At 42.4% G+C, this 21,318-nt stretch overlaps 1 protein-coding gene across 4 annotated transcripts; it reads right to left on the bottom strand.

The window, feature by feature from the left end:
* Positions 1–3,750: 3,750 nt before the first annotated feature.
* On the bottom strand, positions 3,751–21,299 carry ccdc18 (coiled-coil domain containing 18). 4 transcript variants are annotated; one of them, XM_055033564.1, is made up of 24 exons: positions 20,835–21,299; positions 20,298–20,434; positions 20,075–20,181; positions 19,353–19,481; positions 18,611–18,707; positions 18,388–18,509; positions 18,042–18,300; positions 17,774–17,861; positions 16,183–16,400; positions 15,337–15,447; positions 14,478–14,609; positions 14,271–14,405; positions 14,107–14,184; positions 13,681–13,797; positions 13,425–13,592; positions 12,644–12,786; positions 12,199–12,341; positions 11,880–12,093; positions 10,970–11,069; positions 10,783–10,878; positions 9,643–9,783; positions 9,351–9,488; positions 7,016–7,459; positions 3,751–6,717 (listed from the first exon to the last, which is right to left on the bottom strand). In XM_055033564.1, exons 2-24 carry the CDS (start codon positions 20,424–20,426, stop codon positions 6,076–6,078), a joined length of 3,951 nt encoding a protein of 1,316 aa, XP_054889539.1. In that variant the 5' UTR covers positions 20,427–20,434; positions 20,835–21,299; the 3' UTR covers positions 3,751–6,075. The 4 variants fall into 4 exon arrangements, with proteins under 4 accessions (XP_054889539.1, XP_054889538.1, XP_054889537.1 ...); XM_055033563.1 differs by having other exon boundaries at positions 12,181–12,341; XM_055033562.1 differs by having other exon boundaries at positions 12,163–12,341.
* Positions 21,300–21,318: the final 19 nt, after the last annotated feature.

The raw sequence follows: 21,318 nt of genomic DNA on the forward strand, positions 1-21,318 counted from the left end.
TATGTGGTACCACTATTTTTAACAGTAGCTCTGCCACTGCAAACAGGAGACGGTTTGATTTATTCAATGTTCAGGGGCATTTCCACATCATGAGTGTGAATTTCATGGCAGCTTGCTGTAGAACCAGAGCTCAGCTCCAGCTCAGACGGTTGTTATGTCTGCGTCAGTCCAGCCTTTGGGCTGCAGCCTAACACAGCTGCCCCGCCCCAGTCATAGCCCCGCCCCCCTACATGACTTCAGCATGTGGAGGGGGGAGGGCATGAGCTGTAACCTGGTGCATGTGGAGTGTGAGATAATGCTGTCCTCTCACAGCACACACTGTTGATAATGGTGTTTAACGACGTTGAGGTAAACCTCAGGGCTTTGCCTGCTAAAGCAACACGTTGATCCAAATCTTCATGCAAATCCAGCTAAAAGAATCTGTGGCACGGATTCTGTTACCTGTACAGAGTGACCAGTCACCTTCATGAAAATTACAGAGATAGTTTATTACTGTAAACACCACAAATGAGTCTGTCAGAGTGTAATACATAGACCAGTGAAGAAAATTAATATGTTATGAATCTGCAGCTGGAATGTTGCTGCAGGTCCTCATCAAACTTTAAAGTTTGTCTTTTGTTGGGTGACAGAATTTATTGGAGCTGCACAGCCCACAGAGCTAACATCCTGATTCTGCCAAGAGCAAACAATGAGCATTACTGCTTTATTGACCGATGTCCTGTGCAATCTGTTAGAGCCAAATTGAAAAACTGAGACCTTATGAGGTTCCTTCTCCGGTTATCTCGTGCCAGACACACGTTTCAGAGCTGCTGCAGCTCACCACTGCCGATGTGGTTAACCCTGGCACACATCTGGCTTCTCTGCAGCAGCACTCATGCAACTGCATGCAGGTCGTCGCCTTGCAAATCCACTGATTAACTTCAGTTTCCTCTGAAGCAAAAATTCTGCGGCTTCTTTTGACAGAAATGACAACACATTTCAAAACTTAAACGGCAACAAATTCAAATTTCACAAACCTCTTTGAAGAAGCAACGCTACATATTTTAGCTTTCTGACAGGAGCTCACTGTTGTTACTGTTAGCAATGATATCATTTCATCTCTCATGTTACTGCACAGCCTTTTTCTGGCTTTCTGTTTTCAGGTTTTCTATTCCAGTCATTCCAGGTGAAGAAAAATACAACTATGTTACAAGTACAAGGTGATAATTATCTTGTACATTTAAACACAAACAAACACGGCAAATGTTTGAGATATAAACTGTTGGAACTACAGTCCAGCAATATTTCTACCAGGAAACAATGAGACAATCTAAATTGCTTTTCCATGTGCAATTTAGATATTTGTTTGAAGTTTGCATTTTTAATAACATTTTCAACATACGAATGTTAAAACTAAAACAGGGAGGAGCCAGAAACTGTGCTTTGAGCGACTCCTGTGTTTATTCTTTAAATAACTCAGTAGGTTGGCAGCCATGTTGGAAATCCAGGTCTTGGGCGGTGAGGTCCCCCATCTTAGTAAATTATCTAGAAATACATTTGACTTTAGGGAGCTTTGCAGTTAAGTTTTTTTGGAAGTTTTGTCTTCCAAGTAACAAAAAGGACACAAAAAAAATCGCCCAAAAAAACTTACTTGCTCAGTCGGTCTGCTGAGCAAGAAGAGGCAATCTCAGGTGCCATCCTCACTCCAAGTTCTTTGCAAAGGCCTCGTGGCTGTTGGTGGAAGTTTTGCATATATTTTTATTTGCAAATCAGTTCTATGTTTAGACATGGCTGGTCAGGAATCTCCAGCTTGTTGAGATGCTGATCTGAGCTGAGGAGGTTTGGGAGTTGAGTTTTCCATGACAGGAATGGAACATTCTTATTTCAAGTAAAATTGGAATCCAGGAAAACAGGTGAGTTTCCTAAAATGAGGAGAAACTTTTCCCAGCACACTGTGATCTACTGGCTCCTCCAACGACTGTCTTATACCATCATTGACTGAAGTAAGATTCTAGAAGACCTGATGGGAAATAACAATCAGAAAACTCCAGCCCATCCCACCAAAGTCCTGGTGTTGTTGTTAAATTAGATGAACCTTAAAATGATCAAGTAGTCGGTGTAAAGCAAATTAAGTGAACATATCTTTCTTTAAGTGGTACCACATCAGATCATCTGCTTCGGTCTCATCCAGTCCATTTCCTCTCTTATGTTAGCGCCATATTTAATGAGCTTTGTCCAAGAACCAGAACTTACTGGACAGATAAAACAAACAGATAATAAGAGAGAAAATAAAGTTACTGACATGGAATAGAGAAGGGAACAGAGGAGTGTACAGTTTCTTTCCTCAGACCGTCTGTCTGATGAAGCTTTTGCACTGACTCAACCTCGTCTTCCTCTGTAAGGACTCTGGCTAGCAAAAGTATTCACGCCCTTTGACCTATTGCACGTTTTGTCACATTACAACCACAACACAAAGTGAAATGGTGAAGTGCAAAGAAAATTAGACATGATTCAAACCATTTTGTACAAATGAAAAATTGAAACAGTGGAGCGTGCAAAAGTATTCACCCAGAGTGAATACTTGTCCATCTTTTGCTGCAGTTTCTTTCAGGGTTTGTCTCTGCCAGCTCTGATCATCAGTGAGTCAAATCTGTGAAAAGCAGAGCCTTGCAGGGAGAAGAGGAAGCTTTTGTTTCTGAGCCAATTCTTCAAGTCATCATGTGTGATAAGCAGATTGTACATAGAAATCGTTCCATGGCTATTTTTCCTGGTAAGAGACTAAATATAACATGCATGTTTTAGCGCTATATGTCGCAGCCAAACATTTTAGTTGTGTGAAGTTTTTCCTGTACTAATTTTTGCTTCTTTGTCATCATAATAAATAAACTGACACTTTCTATTAATCTATTTCATGCTCTGACTGCACTGTTACTACAGGTAGCACTATTTAAATGTGACGGGCTCCTTACCATAAATGTGTCTTTTCAATCATAAGCATATCTCACGTCCACCAGAATTATTAATCAGTCATATTTGTGCAAACATAAAAGTAGCGCAGAGCCGTTTCTGACAGACTGGGGAAGTTTCAGAGTGGAAATAGAGTGTTGTTGCACACCACTCACCACCAGCTCAGCCACATCCTCTGAGCCACAGCTTCAGCGAGCGCCGTCAGAGAAAACAAGAACAGAAAGACAGATTAGAGCCTTTGAATAGGCCATGCTTAGACCTGCTTTCAAACTGTAAATAATAGATGTGAATAATGGTGTTTGTAGAGCTTTAGAAAGATCGACGTTCATTCAGCTTCTGTTCACCGTGATGGTAGAAATCGAGCTCATATGTTCATCTCCAGCAATTCAAGACTCAAACCACTTTGGGTGGGAAAAAAAAATTCTGGTGTCTTTGGTTTGGCAGAATAGTTGGAGGAAACTACTGAATGGATCAGAGCCTTTGAATAGGCCAAGCTGAGACCTGTTTCAAAATAAAAGCTTCATAACACCTCAGAGACGCTAAATACCCTAAATATCTGTCAATAATATTACTATTATTAACATTACCAGGATCCTACCTAAAGATCCAAACGGGATCCGACAACCAAAACCTTCCTGATGTTTTTGCTCTGTGTTTACATGTGATCATAGTTTCACTTGCCCACATGGAGCCATGTCCCAAACATTCCTTCCATGGTCAGGGATCAGTTTGATGACCCTCCAACTCAGCCTGGGAACTTCCAGAGATCTTCATGGGAACGCATCATCGCCAAGAGTCGCCTCAGTTTATGCAAAAACTCTTTAATTGGCAGAAATCACAAGAAAACTATTCACATTCACAAACAATAGTTAATAATGTTAAATAAAATGCAAACGCTACATTCTGCTGATCTAAAGGGTCCATGTTTTACTAAGTGCAATTAAAGAGGTCACATAAACATGCTCTAATAATTGATCTGAATCACTAACACATAAAGGGACAAATCATGGAAAAGGTTCATGAATATAAGAATGTATTGGGTTGGTTGGTTGTGCTCCCCCTGCAGGCAGCTCCCTGAAAGTACATCCTGGGAACGCCTGTCACAAAACAAAACATCAATCAATCAATTCATCACATGATAAATTAACATGAACGTGATGATGAGGAATATTTTGTGAAGTGAAATTTTGTTTAATCACCATCCATTTAATTTATGGTTTTGACCATGTGTGGTTTTAATTTTTATTCGTCTTGTTTGTTTTTGGGGGGAACATTTAAAAGCTCTCCCAGTTTATTTATCTTTGAGAGGGCAAACTTGCCTTATTATTATTATTATTATAAGCCATTATCAATACATCATCTGAAAATTGTCTCAAAACAATATTATAGTTTATCCCAATAATTACTGGGGCGATTTATCGACCAGGAAATGTGTTGAAACCATTTCATAGAGGGAGCCAGACTGCAAAGTTTTCAATGACACATTTTTCTCAGGTCATTGTTGTCTACATTGACAGAGTCTCTCTGCACAAGCTCTACTGTGATTTGATAAAAGTCGGTAAACAACTGAAGCAGCCTGGCAAGAAGAGAGGCAGTCATAAAGGCCGCATGAATCCAACATGAAGGTCCTCCGGTCAGATGATGGCAAAATGAATAAAGTTAACTTTTTGTTTTACATGTTGAATGCTACGCATCATAAAACATCCTCCTGAACACACCACCCCCATCAGGAGAATCCTGTGGTGGCAGCATCATGCTGTGGGGAACCAAAACTATAACTGAAGTAAAATGTGGCTTTATTAACTACTATGTTGGAGGGTCTTCACAACACACTTTTTCAAAACAAGTTTTGTAAAATCTTTTGAAAGTCACGTATCGTTGTTCTTCCTCTTCACAACTTGTGCTGTTCTGTCACATAAACTCACAGTGAGATGCACGGAACTCTGTGGTTATAGCATAAATGTAAAACAGCTCAGGAAGTGGAGGTAGTTTTGTGTTGTTTTCCACATAAATATCTATCCTACTTTACCAAACGTGACTCTCTAAACAATAAACCGACTAAACAACCTAAAGAAGTTTATCTTTTGTTGCTCCCCTCCCCCAGAGGAGACCTCGAGAGCCATCTGAAGGACTGACGGTCTCAAAGCTCGTCAACAAAAACGAGGATTTAGCGGCTAATAGGCTGATGATAGCCAGATAACACATTGCAGATACTATTAGACTTATTTGAAGGTTGCGTCATACAAAGATCCAACTGATTAAGAAATCCAGAATTCAAAGTTCACTGCATGACACAAAAACAAGAGACGGGGTGTGAAACTAGAAGTGAAAACCTGAAACCTGAACCAATCATGGAGTGGCTTCTTCCACTTGGAAAAAACAAGACAATACTAGAGATAAACACATCCAGGTTTATATTATTCATAACTATTGGATTGTTGCGACTTCATAAGCACAAAGTTTTCTGGTTGTGGATCGAGCCAAAGTGGCACATTATTGTGAAACGGAAGGACAATGAGACTTTCACACCTCATAGTCTCGGAGACTCAGTTTGTTTGGAGACCAAAGTTGCAACATTTGTTTCTATTTTCAGCAGCTGTGACTCTTTCAGATTGAAAAACCTTCACTATCTTTCAACTAATGAGGGAATATTTTATGAAAGCCCCAGTTTCACAAAATGGAGAGCAGCTGTAACCATCAGTTAATCTTTGCAATGGGATTCAGGTCTGGACTTTGACTAGACCATGCAAACACATGAATTCCTTACATTGGTATTTAGCCTCCATCTTCATCTCTCATCAACTCTAAACAGCAAGGGGGAAAAAAAACAATCATCCCACAGCATGATGCTGCCACTACTATGTTCCAGCAAAAGGATGTTGTGTTCAGGGTATCATGGTAAAGTTTATTATGCACTCCTTTTTTAGATTAATCTCATGAAATACATTGAAGCTGGTGATTGCATTGTAACAAAATGGCATGTGAACGTCAATGTAAGGAAAAAAACAGATGAATCTCCAACTCGACCACTAGATGTCAGTAACTGTTTCCCATTTCAGAAAACAAAACCAAGCTTTTATTGATTAATCGGCTAATTAAAGGCGTTTTTACCTGCAGAGTGACAGAGAGTCAGGTCTGCATCTGCTTTATGGGGCTCCATGGAGACGGATCCTGCTGCATGGCTAAAGTCTGATTCACAAACCTCAGCATCCCGGTCAGTGAGTTTATGTCCATCTCTCCCTCATCGTCTCCCACCAGAGTCTCCTCCGACTCCCTCCTGGACTCGGTGAGCGATTTGTCGTCCCCCTGCGGTCCCGCCTGTCCCTCTGTGCAGACGTCTGTGTTGTTGGGTTTGTCTGGCATGTATGTGAGTGGGTCGAACGAGGCGTCGGATGTCGCCGAGGCCTCGGTGGCGCTGAGGCTCCGCCAGCTTTGGTCAGCCGACCCCGCGAACATGGAACCACTCGCAGAGGAAGAGTCCCACGGCTCCCTGATCAGCACCTCCCTCAGGCTGCGAGGGAGGTCCGTGGAAGAGGATAGGCTGCCACTCTGAGGCCAGTCGGGTGTCGGGGAGAACAGGGGCACCGGTTGAGAGCGTGGAGACAAGCGGACGGAGGCTGGTAAGAGACTAAAGGAAGGAAGAGACGGCTGAGAGGAGAAGGAGGGCTCTGGAAGCTCAGTGAGGGAGGCAGAGTGGCTGCAGAGGCTCTGTCTCTCTGCTACTCGTCCCAGACTGGAGATCCGGGCCTGGAGGCGGGTCACCTCTGACTCCTGCAGCAGGAGGAAATCAGCATGAAACACGTTGGAACAGTCAAAGGCTTCCTGCAGGTTTCAGAAAGTCAAATATAAGACTTCTTATGCCACCTTGAATGAAATTTAAGACAAAAAACCAAAACCTAGTAAAATAAGAGGTTACTGTAATATCATCAGCATAGCACTTAAGTAGCTCATGGTAAGATGTATTTAAGTCCTGTGATTAAAGTACTTAAGTAATTGTTTTTTTTCAAAATGATTTTAAGTCTTGTTAAGGATGCACAGCTGAAGCTTGCACTTCTGGGATAAAGCGTACCTTGATGAGCAGCGAATCGGCGGACATCTCTGCATTCTTCTCCGAGGCTTGCAGCTGAGTTTGGAGCTGGGAAACCTGCGCTCTGCTTTGTTGCAGCTGCGTAGAGAGCAGCTCCAGTTGCACATGGAGGTGGCTGCTCTGTACTCTCGTCTGCTCACACAGAACCCGGCTGTCCTCCAGCTCGGTTCTGCTCTGCAGCAGCTGCTCCTGGCTCTGGTCCAGCTGCGTCTGGAGGTGGCCGACCTGGCTGCGGCTGTAGTCCAGCTCGATCTGGGCCTGGTCCAGCTGGGCTTTGACCCGGCCGCACTGCGCCCTGGCCTCCTCCAGCTGGGCCTGGCTCTGCTGGAGCTTGGTGGTGAGCTGCTCCTGGCACGAGCGCATGGTGGAGGAGATCTGCTCCGACACTTTGAGGAGCTGGCCCCGCGTGTGCTGCAGAGACTCCAACTGCGGATCGACGGAGAGCGGCACGGTCAGGACACAGGGTTCCACAAGTTACAACAAAAACTCAACACAAAAGATACTCTGCTGAAATATGCTGCACAAATAAACTTATGTTAGACACTCAGTTCTAAAGAGAAAATGAAGGTGAATACAAGACAATCATGTATGATCCTACAGTCAGGATTACAATGGGATCATTTGGATTAATTTATGTGATAAGAAGGCTTAGTCAAAGCCCAGACCGGAATTTGAATGACAATCAAAGTCATTATGCTCTCCAGCCGATTTGAAAGAGCCACATCTCCATAAGACTGGAAGGTGGTTCAATAAAGTATTACTTTATTTTTTTATTTAATCATGTAAATTATGCTAATATCTACTTTAATCATATTTACATTCCAGTTTCTCTTTATATAGAATTATTTATCTTTTAAATTTGAAATGTTATGAAATCATGTAATAAGGTGAATGAATGTAAATGAACATCAAAAAACAAACAATTAAAAAAAAACAAACTTAAAACTGTGAATCAGTTTCTATAAGGCAATCCTGTGTATTAGTCAATTACATAAAACTCCAGTAGAAACACATGATGTGAAAAAGTCTCCCTCAGGTAAAAACATCAAGAAGAGGAATAGAAATGAGACAGAACGGAAGCGCGTGAGGAACAACGGTGACCACCGGAGTCACTGCTAACCCACGGCCCAACAGGAAGCACACGGCCTGATGAGACGGAGACTGAAGTTCTCATGAAAAACCGTCGTCATGTCTTCCAGATGACGAGACAATTTCCAAATCTCAAGCATGAAATTCTGAATGTGACCCATGTTATCTAATCGTTAATATAAAACAAAACAAACAAAAAAAAAACACAGCCAATGGTGTTTGACCCCCAGGCAGTGAAGGACCCCACATGTATAGAGAGCTGAGCTCACTCCTTATAGCTGTCTGGTTATTTACCTGGATATCGTCTTAAAGGGGCAGCGTTATGTATTCTCCAGCCACATACTGCCATTTTACAGCACAATGAAGTAACTATTGTAAATTCAGTTATAAAAATGCTATATACATCAAATATGACTTAGAAGAACTTTGACGTAGTGATTAAATGCCTTCAAATTGGGCCACCGTCTCTTTAAAAACTCCCGCTCTTTCTGAAATTCCACTTTCAGGAAGTCATAACAACATGATTCCTCTATTAACCTTTCAACAATATTTTTATCAGCATGGCTCTGATGAGTAGCTCCTATAATGAGCTCAACAGGTGTCTGCTAATTCCTCCTGGCTAGTCTGAAGGAACTGAGTGGCAGAGTTTTGAGGGAGGGTTGCGACGCTCGGCCCACCCAGGTGTTTTGCACAGCTGAATGGTTGCCCCGGGAGACTAAAGGATTTCTCAAACACCCTTGAAAGAATCAAAGCAAAACTAGAGGTATGTTTTGGATGAGGGAATAATATTATTACATGATGTAAAGTTAAAAAAAAGTCAATTTTATAAAATACTGCCCCTTTAAGCTGGAGTCGCCATGTCGACCATGTACAGTCCTGCTTCTTTCATGTTTTGTGTAACTGACTGAATATCTTCATAAATGAATGGAAACGTTCAACATTATACCAGCAGGATCTCCTAAAGTAATTTAACAAAGACAATTTTTATTTCAACACAGATATTTTAATTCCAAATAACAAAACACTTTTTAAACAGAGAGTGTTGAGGTGGAAGGTGTGCAATCGCTCTGGTGTTTTGTTCAATTTAAACTGTTGTTTATGTTGTCAAGCTGTTTGTATGTGTATTTGCTGTTTGTTTGGGCAGCTGCTACTATGCAGTGGACAAATGTCCATATTCTATTCTCTGATGTCAGGAGGAGGGTGGAGGGAAGGGATGGGGTCGGTGTACCTCTTTACTGTGCTGCTCCTTCTCCAGCTCCAGCTCCTGCTCCAGAGCAGAGAGCACGCTCTGCAGACGCTCCTCCTCCTGCAGCCACCCAGACTCCTTCCGAAGCAGCTCCTCCGCTGCGCTGCGCAGCTGGGCCTCCTGCAAAAACACACACACCACAGGGTTTACAGAGCAACACGGAGGGAGGAAGCTGAAGGGAATGGAAAAATGACTCATTCTCAGACTGTTCCAGTTACTCCCAGGGAAACCAACAGCTAACAGCCCCAGAAGTCAGAGCAACATGTGTCTTCACCGTCTCCCTGATCTGCAGCTTGGTGGCGTCCAGCTCTCTGCTCAGAGCGCCACGGTCACGCTGACTCGCTTCCAGTTGGTCCAGCGCCTCCTGAAGCCGATGCTCACACTCAGACAGCTGCTGGCTGAGCTCCTCTGACTCCTAACAGCACAAAAACAGGAGCAGACAAATTGTCAAAGTACAATTCCAGACTTATCAGAAGTGGACTGATAATGATGTGTGTCTTTTTAACTAATAAAGATCTTAAAAGTGATTTTATGTTCAAACGCCCTGTGTGAACGTCTCAGTTACAGCTGAGTGTTTGGTGTTTCTAAAGTGACAGACAGGTGAAAATGGGCAGTGAACACATGAAGGATGCAAACTCCACCCCCCAAAAAGAAAACAACAACAACAACAACAACAGATAATTACAAGAAAAAACAAATTCCACATAAAAACAATGCAAACAAAGAATGCTGCAATCTTGTTGGTAAATACCAACAAGAACAGCAAGTATGAAATGATGCAAACTGGAAGTGCTCCAGACCACTAGGGGAAATCTGGAGCAGGAGGTATAACCTACATAAATACGCTACTGTTGATAATGACATCAAGTATAACTTTCTTTCTTCCTCCAAATGTTCCTGGACATGCTGTTAAATCTTGACATCTGTCTTCACTGAGCGTCTGGTCCGATTTGATTTGGTGGTCGACTCCCCCTAGTGGTCTGGAGTAATGCCGTTCTATGGAACGAGTTTGCAGTTTCATACTTGCTGCCTCTGCTGTATTTGTGCCAGTTTCCCTTTTTCTTTTACTTCCTGTGATTGCAGCATTTTGCATTAGTTTTTGTGCTCATGTGTTTTGGAGTTTGCATCATTTCTGTGTTTCTGTGATCATCCGCTAGGAGGGAAAACGAGTCGGGTTTAGACAAGCCTGAGAGAAGTTAGTAAAACTCTACTGGAATTAAATTATCATTATGAATGTAATTTAAGTTAATTAATATTTTTTTGTATAAAAACTAATAACACTTATTATAAAACCAGCAAAAATGTACTTTTCAAATGACCTTTATGCTGTTTTTTTTCTTCCATAAAGTCTCTGGATGGAACCTTGAGGCTAAAACGAATACAAAGCAAAGAGGACAGGGACAGAGTCTCTGACCTTGGCGTTTCGTTGTGTTAGCTCCTGCTGCAGGACCTCCACCTTCCTGACCATCTCCAGCTTGTGCTCCCTGATTGCTTCATCCAATTGGCTGAGCTGAGGGGGACACGGCAGTGAGGACAGGTGATAGATGAGACGTACGTTTAATGGTGGTTAATAGAAAAGGAGGATGGAAGACGTGATGCACCAGTTTGGCTCTCTGCTGGAGCTCCTCCTGTCTTTCTTTCAGGGCGTTGTCCATGTCCAAGACCTCATGAGTTCTCTCCTCTAACTCCTTCTGGGTCTCACTGTAAATTCATGCACAGGCACACACAAATAACCTACAGCTGGATGATATGGCTGCAAAACACATCATGAGGTAAGCGTTTCATATCAGTCGATAACGACAATTAGTTATGAATTTTATGAGGTTTTAAGCAGTTATGAAGCATGGTGGGAAAACAAACTGCGTAACTCCAGCTTGGCTTTTGATTATTCTAGTTTCTTCATGACTGATTATCCAACAGATAATGTACAGTAGCCATGGAAACTGTTGTGTCGTACAACTGGGCTTTGTTTGATTCTGCATTTCATGCAACAAAAACATCCCAATGTTTCATTTTGTCTCAACAGATAAAATAAAGATGTTTTACTTTAGAAAAATCTGAATTCGTCACAGTCATAAAATATGTTTTTCACAGCAAACACACAACTAAACCTGAGAAACAAGAAAAATAAAAACGCAGGATTGCACTTTTCTGGCTGATCACCCATCTTTTAAAAGCCTGACCGATACTGATAAAAAGTCACTCAACATAGCAACACGGTTAATAAGTTGGGGTGATTCTTGTGACATGACATTGTGGGCGGGGTCAACAGTCAGCCCTCTGTCTCTGCAGAGCAAAAGGGACAGTGGCTGATTTTCAGACCTCTGCTGAGGTAAATAAAATCGCTTTCACATGCAAATATCAGCCGATCCCCAAAAATGAAGGAAATTGGGTTTGATTTAAAGCAAAGCATCAACATTGGCATTGTTTTCAAAGCAGCAGTCTTGCTGATGCGATCTTCAGTTTGTGTCATGCACAGAGGGATTTTTCCACACGTGGACTTCTCCTCACCTCAGCCTCAAACCCAGTTTCTCCACCTGGGCTTGCCGTTGGTCAGAGACGGTCTGGGTCCTCTGCAGGACGTCCTGCAGCTCCTGCAGCCTCTTCACGGCGTTGCCCAGCTCCACCTGCACGGAGTGCAGTTCACCCTCCAGGACCTTTACTCTCTGCATGCTGCAGAGCCGCTCCTCCTCACAGCGATGGAGCTTCTCTTCAAGTTCCTCAACTGGAGGAAGATGAGAGTCGATAAAGGTCAAAGTTGAGACTGATGGAGAACATGCTGAAAACGCCAGACCTTTTCTTTTTTCCGCACCGGTCCTGAATGTCTGACCTTTGGAGGTCTTGGTGATGACTTGGCTCTTGGTTCGCTCCAGGTTCTGCTCCAAGCCAACGATCTGCTCTGCCTTTGCAGCCTCTTGGCTCCTCAGGTGCTCAAGCTCCACCTCCAGCTTTTGCATCGTCAATGTGAGATGACTGCCCAGAAATATAAAGTGGAACATGAGGTAAAGATTCGAGCTTTAACTGAAAGCTTAGCTCTAAAACCAACAGAGAAAGGCTTGTGTATTTTGTCCTTTTCCTCAGCTGGAAACTAAAAGAGAACCAAAACCGTCTTCAAACAGATCATGATGTGGTTTTTGCCATAATACAAAAATTATGCATCATGATGTCATTTTAATGTATTTTAGAGCATTAGAATGAGCGTTTTATCAGGGGGATAATACAGAAAACAGGTAATATGAGGAGCTTTGTGTGATCGTAGCTCCTCTGTCTGGGACCTGATGGATTTGGAGAGTTGTGTGTTTTGTTCAGTCGTCTCCTGCAGGTTCCTCTCTGCAGCCTGGGCCTCCAGGCCTTTGCTCCTGACTTCATCTTGTAGAGAAGCCCACGCTCGCTCCAGCTGCAGCTCCAAACCAGACACCTGGACCAGACAGTACAAAGTCAGTGGTTGACTGGAACAAAAGTGCTTTTTCATTATCACTTTTGAATTCTTAATAAGATTCAAAAGTGAAAACGTGGTGAGTTTTGACAGATTAAAGGGCCAGCGTTCTATATTTTCTAGCAACACTGTGCCATTTTAGAGCACAATCAAGTAACTATGTTATCTTCAGATGTTAATAAAAATGTTGTATGTATATCAAATATGATTTCAATTTGACATTATAATTTAACACTTTAAAATTGGGCCTCTATCTCTTTAAAAACTCCTGCTTTTTCTGAAGCTCTGCCTTCAGGAAGTCAACACAACATTGCTCCTCCATTAACTCTTTAACAACGTTTTTACCAGCGTTGTACTGACCAGCTCAGCTGATGAACAGTTCTACCAGGTGTTTACTAATGTGCTGCTGGCTAGTCTGAAGGAGCTGAATGGAGGATTCAAGGGGCAGGCCTGCTCTGTGAGGCGGAAACTTGGAAACTGCAGGCAGGAGGAGGAGCTGCACCTCGAAGGCGGAGCTGGGTTGAAAATCCAAAATTCCTCAAATTTGTCAAGCCCCTTCTGAGCTTCTAACACAGGTCTGCGTGCATGCATGTGTGTGTGTGCGTGTGTGTTAGCCTGACCTGTCTTTGCAATTGGCTCTGGCTCTCCTCCAGCTCAGAGATCCGAGCTGTGCTCTCGGTCAGCATGGTCTGCTGCTGCTGCAGAGACTCCTGCAGTTGCAGGTTCTGCTCAGTGGTGCTCTGACAGACCAGGCTGGTGCTGTGCAGCTTCTCCTGCAGACAAGAGATCTGAAAAAGCAACGAGGAGAGAGGACAGGTGTGTGTTTAACTGCCTTGTGCCCTGATAAACCAACTGACAAACGTTTTCAGTGTGGACCTTTTCGTTCTTCCTCTGCAGCTCTGTCTGATGGTTTCTCTTCACCTCCTCCATTTGCTGCAGGTACGAGTTCAGCTCCTCCTTGCACATCGACAGGCAAGACTGCAGCTCAGATACCTAAGCGGTGGAGAAACACAAAGCGGGTTATCGATGGTGAACACAACATCTTTTTACTCGTGGCTCCTGTAAATGATAAAACATTCCCTTCTGAAGACATGAACTAGAAGCCTAAAGATCCACCTGGAAAGTAAAATTGTCAGATAGATGGATGGATGAAGAGATGAACAAATGGAAACTTTTAGACATCCTACTAGGGAGCACGATTTAGAAATTTAAATTTTCTTCCATGTTTACCCAGTCATAAAGAAAATCCTAAACATACTTCTTGTGACTTTTCCATGTTGTGTTCATGGCTCCTGTACAAACCATGGTGGCAGATTGAGTAGCCTGATCTTTGAAACTCTGCAGCATCTCCTGGTTCCGTTGAACTTCAACCTCCTTCTCCTGGAATGAGGAAACAGAACATTTCATCAACGTATAAACTCCTCTGACCCGTCCCATATGAGAATGGAACCTACATGCTGACTTGCCTGTGTGAGCTGATCCACAGAGGTCTGCAGCAGCAGCGCAGCTTTCTGAGCTTGGTCCCGTTCCGTCTGAACAGAACCCAGCTGCTGCTCCAGTTCCAACATCTGGCTCAGGCTCTCCTCCACTGACAGCTGCAGCTACAGGAAGTCACAGAGCCACTGTTAGCTTAGCTGATGCTGCTGTCAAAGGAACTGATGAGTTTATGTTACCATTTCTATCCTGTGCTGTTGCTCAGCCATCTGCTGAGAGTGAAACTGTTCACACTGATCCAGAGACTTCTGGTGCTCCTTCTGCTTTTTGCTCAACAGAGCCTGGTAGTGCTGAACGCTGCTGCTCTTCTCCTGTAATGAGATCAGAGCCAGAGTCTCTAGCTGCCTTTCCATTGCAAATGTGTACAAAACATATCTTTGTCTATATTCTGCTTATGATGAAAAACCATCTGCAATTGCGGAGTTTCCATTAAATAAGAAATTAAATTCATTTGTGATTAGCTTGTTTGTGCGATAAGTTATTAAAACTCGTGTGTTTTATATATGAGATATATTCATAATTCAGCCATGGCGCTAGTGCTCTATTAGCCAATGAGAGGAGACGTCGGCGACTTATTGAGCCGTTGGAACTGTAAGCCCCGCCTACTCGGGCATTTTGGGGAGACTTTAGTCTATGATTTTACAGAAGACCTGTGGATTCAACACGTTGGAATGATATACAACTTTTTATCAACTGTGTGATGTTGTGAGAGAACTGGTGGAGCCAGCATCATCCTCCTACAACTTCCTGTCGTCTTCTTCACCAGTGGTAACGTGACACAAATGATGCGGAAAAACTTATTTTTATTTCCGTTTTGCAAATTTCACCTATTTTTATACGGCAAAAAAAAAAAAAAAAGCCACCTCATTCTGGCGCAAAAAACTTTTTATTGAAAAAGTGATTATTTTTTCTAAATAGCCGTGTTTCCATTAAGCAATTGTATTTTCATACTTTTAGTATGCACAATTTTCTGGCTAATGGAAACACAGCTTCAGGCGCACGGCTGATGAAGTTAGTTAAACGTTTGAGTGGCTGTACCTTCAGCTCGTTTTCCAGCTCCGTGTTCTTCAGAGCGGCCAGACTGTATGCAGAGCTTTTTTCCTGCAGCTGTTTCTCCAGTGCAGCAACCCGAGCGCTTTTTCTTTTTAACTGAGGGAAAGAAAAAACATTAGAAACATGCATATTAAAAAAATATTAACAATTATTCCTCTTTTTTTTATTTCCAAAACTTTCAATTTTTTTTCCTGGCGTCAATGCTTTAGAAAAGGGTCACCAGCATGTTCAAGTTATAACTATTAGACAGAGCACCACCAAGACCTAAACATGCCCATACCTGGAACAGAGCTATGTGACAATGTTTACTCTGAGGAGTGTGTGGTGGCCAGAAGGCTATAAAAGAGATGCTGTCCAGCGATCGGAGGGACTTCACTATGACTGACCAAGATTTCCTTTGCAATTCGGTTGTGCTGACATAGACTGCAGTTTGTTACAAAACTTTGTGTTCAACCAAAGTCCAGCCTTCAGGGCCTTATTCCTGAAGCATCACCACACCAGCATCTTCAAGGCACTGACAGAGGCACCAAAGTATAACTTTGCACTTTCTATCTATAGATTTTTTTTTTTTTTTTGCTTTGGATAAAAATATTAGAATCACTGTCAGTATTTTCCTGTTTTGAGAAATATCTAGCTACAGTTTTGGCTGAATTAAGATGTGAATGAGATCATTAGCATTACATATCACTGCTGTCGGCTTTCGGGGACCTTGTTCCTTAAAAGGAATGCTACTATGTATATGTATATGTGCTGCTCAGACTTATTATATCTCTGATCATCTTTAGTTTCACTCCAAAGGCCTGAGGAGCAACAGTGAGAAAGCATAGTGACCTCTTTCTGAGCGTCTGTGGCCTGGCTGCCCCGCTCCAGCAGCTCTGTGTGGAGGTTCTGGTAGTGGGAGGCTCTCTGGGCCATGGAGTTCTGCAGGGCGGAGATCTCCTCCTGGGCTCTGCTCAGACGCTCCTGCAGCCGCTCCTTCTGGTTTTGCTGTTTCAGCCGCTCGGCCTCCTTCACCTGCAGGACCCGCAGCAGCTGCTGGTAGCCCTCACCTGGAAGCAGTGGCACATGGAGCGTTATCCAGCAAACCACCGCCTGGACACTCTGGTGACCCTCTGGATTACTGGGATGTTACTTTATCTCTTTTAAAGATAAAGTAATTACCTGCTGTTGTTAGCAGGTAATTTGTATGTACAACTCTAAATCTGCACGGTTGGATCATGTGACTTAGCATTATGACAAAACAAGTTCTCCATCCATCCCAAACTTTTCCTTTCAGCCATTTATCCATCGAGTTACCGTTTAAATAAAGATCATAGAGCACATAAAACCCAAACAGTCTGTCATTGAACTAAAACAAAACAAAACAAAAAAAACTAGGAGTGCGCCAACAAATCTCCTCTGATTTCCTTAATATTCTAAGTTCAAACTGGAGATGGAAGAAATTTTAAATATAAACAACAACCATTAAAAACAACAAAAAAAAAATTCCAAAAAAATGGAGATCAGGTGATACATAACTGTGAAATCCATTTTATTTACTTTCGCAAATATTTTTGTTTCGCAAATATTTTGGTGATCGGCCGGAAAACTGAACTCGGTGCATCAGTAAAAATGACCAAAGTAGTTTTCTTCTAGAATAAAATGATTGAAGTAAGAAAGTTATGACTATAGTATTCCTGTTTCACTCTTAAAGCTAATGTTTAGCTAATTCAGAGCATGCATAAAAAAAAACTTCATGAAGTTAATAATAATTTCATCTTTTATTGCAGTGCTATGACCTCACTGACATTTCTACAAAATTCTACATTTAAGATAATCTATTCAGTATGGAATAAAATCTTTTTTAACATATAAATAGCTGCATTACAGCTCATAATGCAGCTATTGGCATCTCTGATAGTCCATCTAAAATAAATATAGGGAACGGGATGCACCATATGCCATCAACATAAGTATCAGCCGGCATTAGTCAACTTTTAACATGCTGGTATCGGTCCAATACAAAAAACTGGGTTGATTTTAATAACCGATGTTCATTTTCATCTGGTTATGTTGTATTTATTTGCTCATGTGATGCTGATGCATTGTGGGATTGAGGTGTGTTTGATATAAACAGAGAAGCAATATAGCTGGTGAAAACACACAACAACATTAATGTTGGATATTTATTTCAGAACAATTTATTCAATTCTAAAGGCAAGGATTTTTTTAAATTACCAATTACCAACATTTTAACGTTTTATTTCAGTCTAAGGAAGCGTGTGGAAGTTAGATTCCATAAAACGCAAAATGTATTTCAAAGTTATTCGTCAAAACGAGTGATGGGTCAACTGCTCCTAAACGGTTTGTCTACTGCTGTAAAACGGAGGAAATGATGAAATGGTTTAGCCTCACAGTTGATGATGAAGGATCTGCAGCCTACCTGGCTTCAGCTTCAGCAGATGTGCAGCTCCTGAATAGTCCATTGGGGGCAGCATGCATGGATTAGAGCAGATTGATCCTACAGGAGCCTTCATGAATTAAAAAGCAAAAACAGAACACTGAAGCTCCCTCCCTTCAACGGGATCAGCAATCAAACACACAATCAGGTTTGTTATTTTTAGGTCGACTCCTGGATCAAGGTTTGGACACCAGATGATATATGTGGAAACAAAACTCAGCCTGTGGGTGGCAGTGGAAAGCAGCCCCACCTCCTGCAGGTGCAGCAGAGCCAGAACAGCCTCCAGAGCGGACAGCTCAGCCTGGGTCTGGGTCACTTTCTGCTCCTGGTCACGGGTCAGCGTCCGCAGCTCCTCCACCTCCCTGCGCACGGCGGCCGCCTCCCTGCACTCGGCCCCCTGTTCTGAGAGCTGCTGCTCCAGCTGGGAGGCTCTGTGCTCGGCCTGCTCCAGCTGGGCCTGGAGGAGAGCCGCAGCCGCTCCGCCCTGCCTCAGCTCCTCCTGCAGCTGGCTGCGTGGAAAACAAAATGTTGCCGGTGAAGTGCATGCTGGGAAAAAGCCTTCTTTGAGTTTCTACTCAACAGAAGATGCTCAGTACCTAACCGTCTGGCTCTGCTCAGCTCGCTCTCTTTCCAATGCAGAAAACTTCACCTCCAACTCCTGCTTTTCTCTGTCAGACTCCATCAGACTCTTTTTCAGCATCGTCTCACTCTCCACCACCTGGAAGGCGCAAAATGACAAACCGTCTCCAGCGTCAACAACTAAGAAAAGGTTTTTAGTTGTCATATAAAATAAGAAGACAATTTTGAGTACAAATGTACCTTTTGGAGTCTAATGGAAAACGTGTCTTTGTAATCGTTGAAAGCTTCTTTGAGTTTCTCTGCATTTTGAAGAGCTTGGTTCCTCTGCTGCTCCGCTCTGAGAGGAGATCAGGGGTTCCCAGACATGTAACCCCAAAGAGGATTAACTCAGAAAATGAGAGAAAATATTTAAAGCAACATCGACTTTCACAATGTTTTTTACCCTCTATTGATTAATTATTACATTTATTTAGCAGAAATGCTGCCTCATAGCTTTGACTGTGAGTTCTGTGGAAAAAAATGTAATTACCAGATGATACAATTTTGTCATCACAATCCACTCTTTTGATTATAAGATGATATGTAATATTTACTATTGATCAGATCAAGAGGCATTTCATACCGACAATTCTTAGGGCTCTTTGCAGCAGGCTGTTGGATGATTCCTTTGTCAGATATTTTTCAATTTCTTGCTTGCTAAGCAAACAGAAGCTTGACTGGCAGCCAATCAGACAAGGAGCATTACAAATAATGTTCAAATCAATTATTTTAACTTATATTCTATACTTACAAAAAAATATTGAATAAAAGAAAACAAAAAATATGAGGAAAATTTTAAGATTAATTTGTTTTTCTCTCCAACTTTCTAAGGCCCTCACAGTACATCCTGTCAGCCACCGAGGGGCCGCGCCCCACGCTTTGAAAAACACTCCCTCGTACTCCCTCGTTTCCATCCAGGTGGAAGCAGGTATGAAACCACCACCTCTTTCCTGTTGCTGTTCTGCTCTCCAGCTCCTCTCTCAACATCCTCAGCTCCTCGGTAACCGTGGCGACCACAGCCTCACTGTGAGCGGCAGCTTCCTGGCAGGACTCCGCCCTCAGCTCCGCTGCCCTACAAAACATGGACGATGCAAACGGTAGAGTTTACACTAAGCAAGTCAGGCGTTAATGAATAAATGGTGGATTATTTCTCTTACTTTTTGTGGCATTTAGAAAATAAAAATAATTCTAGCTGACCTAAAACAAGAGACGTTTGCTCTGATCTAACTTTAGACGTTCATGTCTCTATGTAAACTTCTGATTTCCAATGTACAAGAGATTTCTTTTATTACAAATCAGAAAACATCTCCTGGAAACCAGCTTCTTCTAAGTCAAACGGAGCCTTTTCCAAACTCATGGCCCATGGGCCAAAACTGACCCATCAGAGCAATTTCTGTGGCCCTCCAAACATTGGAGGGCCACAGAAATTAAACTTTATTTGTCAAATCAAATCAAACCGTCTTATTTGCATAGTGTCAAATTATATCATTGACTGAAAAACATAGTGTCATGTTAAAATTATATATAAAGGGTGCTCATCAAATGCAGAAAAAGCATAGTGACAATTGACAAAATTCTTCTCAGAGAGTTGTGAATGTCCCTTCATGGCCCTTGTGGCCAAAACGAAAATGATTTTGACTCCCTGCATTAGAACAATGAGCTTACTTCAGTTCCTCAGTCTGAGCCTCCAGCTCAGCTTCCAGCTGACAGATGTGTTCGCTCATGGCCGCCATGCTGCTGCTGACCATGACCCTGGAGAGGCTGTGATGGACCTGCCAAAGAAAACACTAATGTATCATTGCAACCATGGAACCGAAGCCCGCTTCTCTTTTCTTTTCTGCATGCGTTTGCGTGAGGGGGGTTTAGATGGGCTGGATGCATGTCCAACCTGCAGGTCAGAAGCTTCTGGGTCAAACTGCGGGGCGTCCAGGTCGCTGCAGAACCGCCCGTCTCCGATCAGGCAGGCGTTCTCCTGGCGAATGCAGCCGCCTTTCTTTTTCGTATCAGCAGACGCCATTCTACAGGCTGGACAGAGAGGCAGGAACATGGAACATTCAATTGTTTTGAAATCTAAAAATAGATATAAAATTGTGGTCCTTTACAAAATATATATATATAAATATATATAGTACATTTTCCATGTTTTGTCAAACATAAAAGATGACAAAATCTTAACATTTTCAGGTCTACAGTTTTATTCAGGTGAACTAAGGGTAGAAAATGGCTTGTAGGCTCTGATCTGTATTAGAAAATCTCAATAAAACAATATTTTGTCATAACTTTACAAAATGTGAAAACCTTCAACGTCAATAAATAACTAGATACAGGTAACGTTGTACATTTCTCCCCAATTTCTGCATCGTCACAGTAATTCATTCAGATCTAATTCTGCTGTATCTAAACCTCTGATCTCCACTTTGCTCACCTTAGTGTGTCTCTCTCAGTTCTCTGGATCAGACTCTGCAGGCTGAAAGCATCTTTGCTAAATTTCTCCTCGATGTCAAACATCAGAACAGAGCCGCCTGAATGTCTCTAAATAACGACCAGTCTGACTAAAGTCAATTTTATCCAGCTCTTTGTATGGCTACATGTCTAAAGTCGAAACAAAAAGAAATCTCCCTTTGCGATTCTATACGAACACCTTGCTGCCAATAAACGACACTAACATGAATGTAAACAGAGGAGCTCTTTACGCCAACAGGTGGTTAGCTAGTCATTAGCCTCGTTTTTCTGTTATAAAAGCAGTTAATTAAATATCATACATCATTTCCACTTCATATGAACTATTACCTTACATGACCGGAGGACTGGAAGCTAAAAGCATTTGTTTCTGAACTATATTTCAATAAATCTCTCGGGTTACTAGAAATCGAGGCAGAACGGTTTGTAATTTTAGTCTCCGCCCACAA

This window comes from Poeciliopsis prolifica, unplaced genomic scaffold, assembly GCF_027474105.1.
Source record: "Poeciliopsis prolifica strain line A6 unplaced genomic scaffold, Auburn_PproV2 SCAFFOLD008, whole genome shotgun sequence".
Classification (NCBI taxonomy): Eukaryota; Metazoa; Chordata; class Actinopteri; order Cyprinodontiformes; family Poeciliidae; genus Poeciliopsis; species Poeciliopsis prolifica.

Coding starts and splice junctions, on each gene's coding strand:
- ccdc18 (XM_055033562.1), bottom strand. CDS start 20,426: ATGGCGTCTGCTGATACGAAAAAGAAAGGCGGCTGCATTCGCCAGGAG. Junction 14,406..14,477: donor AACAGCACAGGATAGAAATG/GTAACATAAACT, acceptor GACTTCCTGTAG/CTGCAGCTGTCAGTGGAGGA. Junction 9,784..10,782: donor TAACACAACGAAACGCCAAG/GTCAGAGACTCT, acceptor TTGTGCTGTTAG/GAGTCAGAGGAGCTCAGCCA.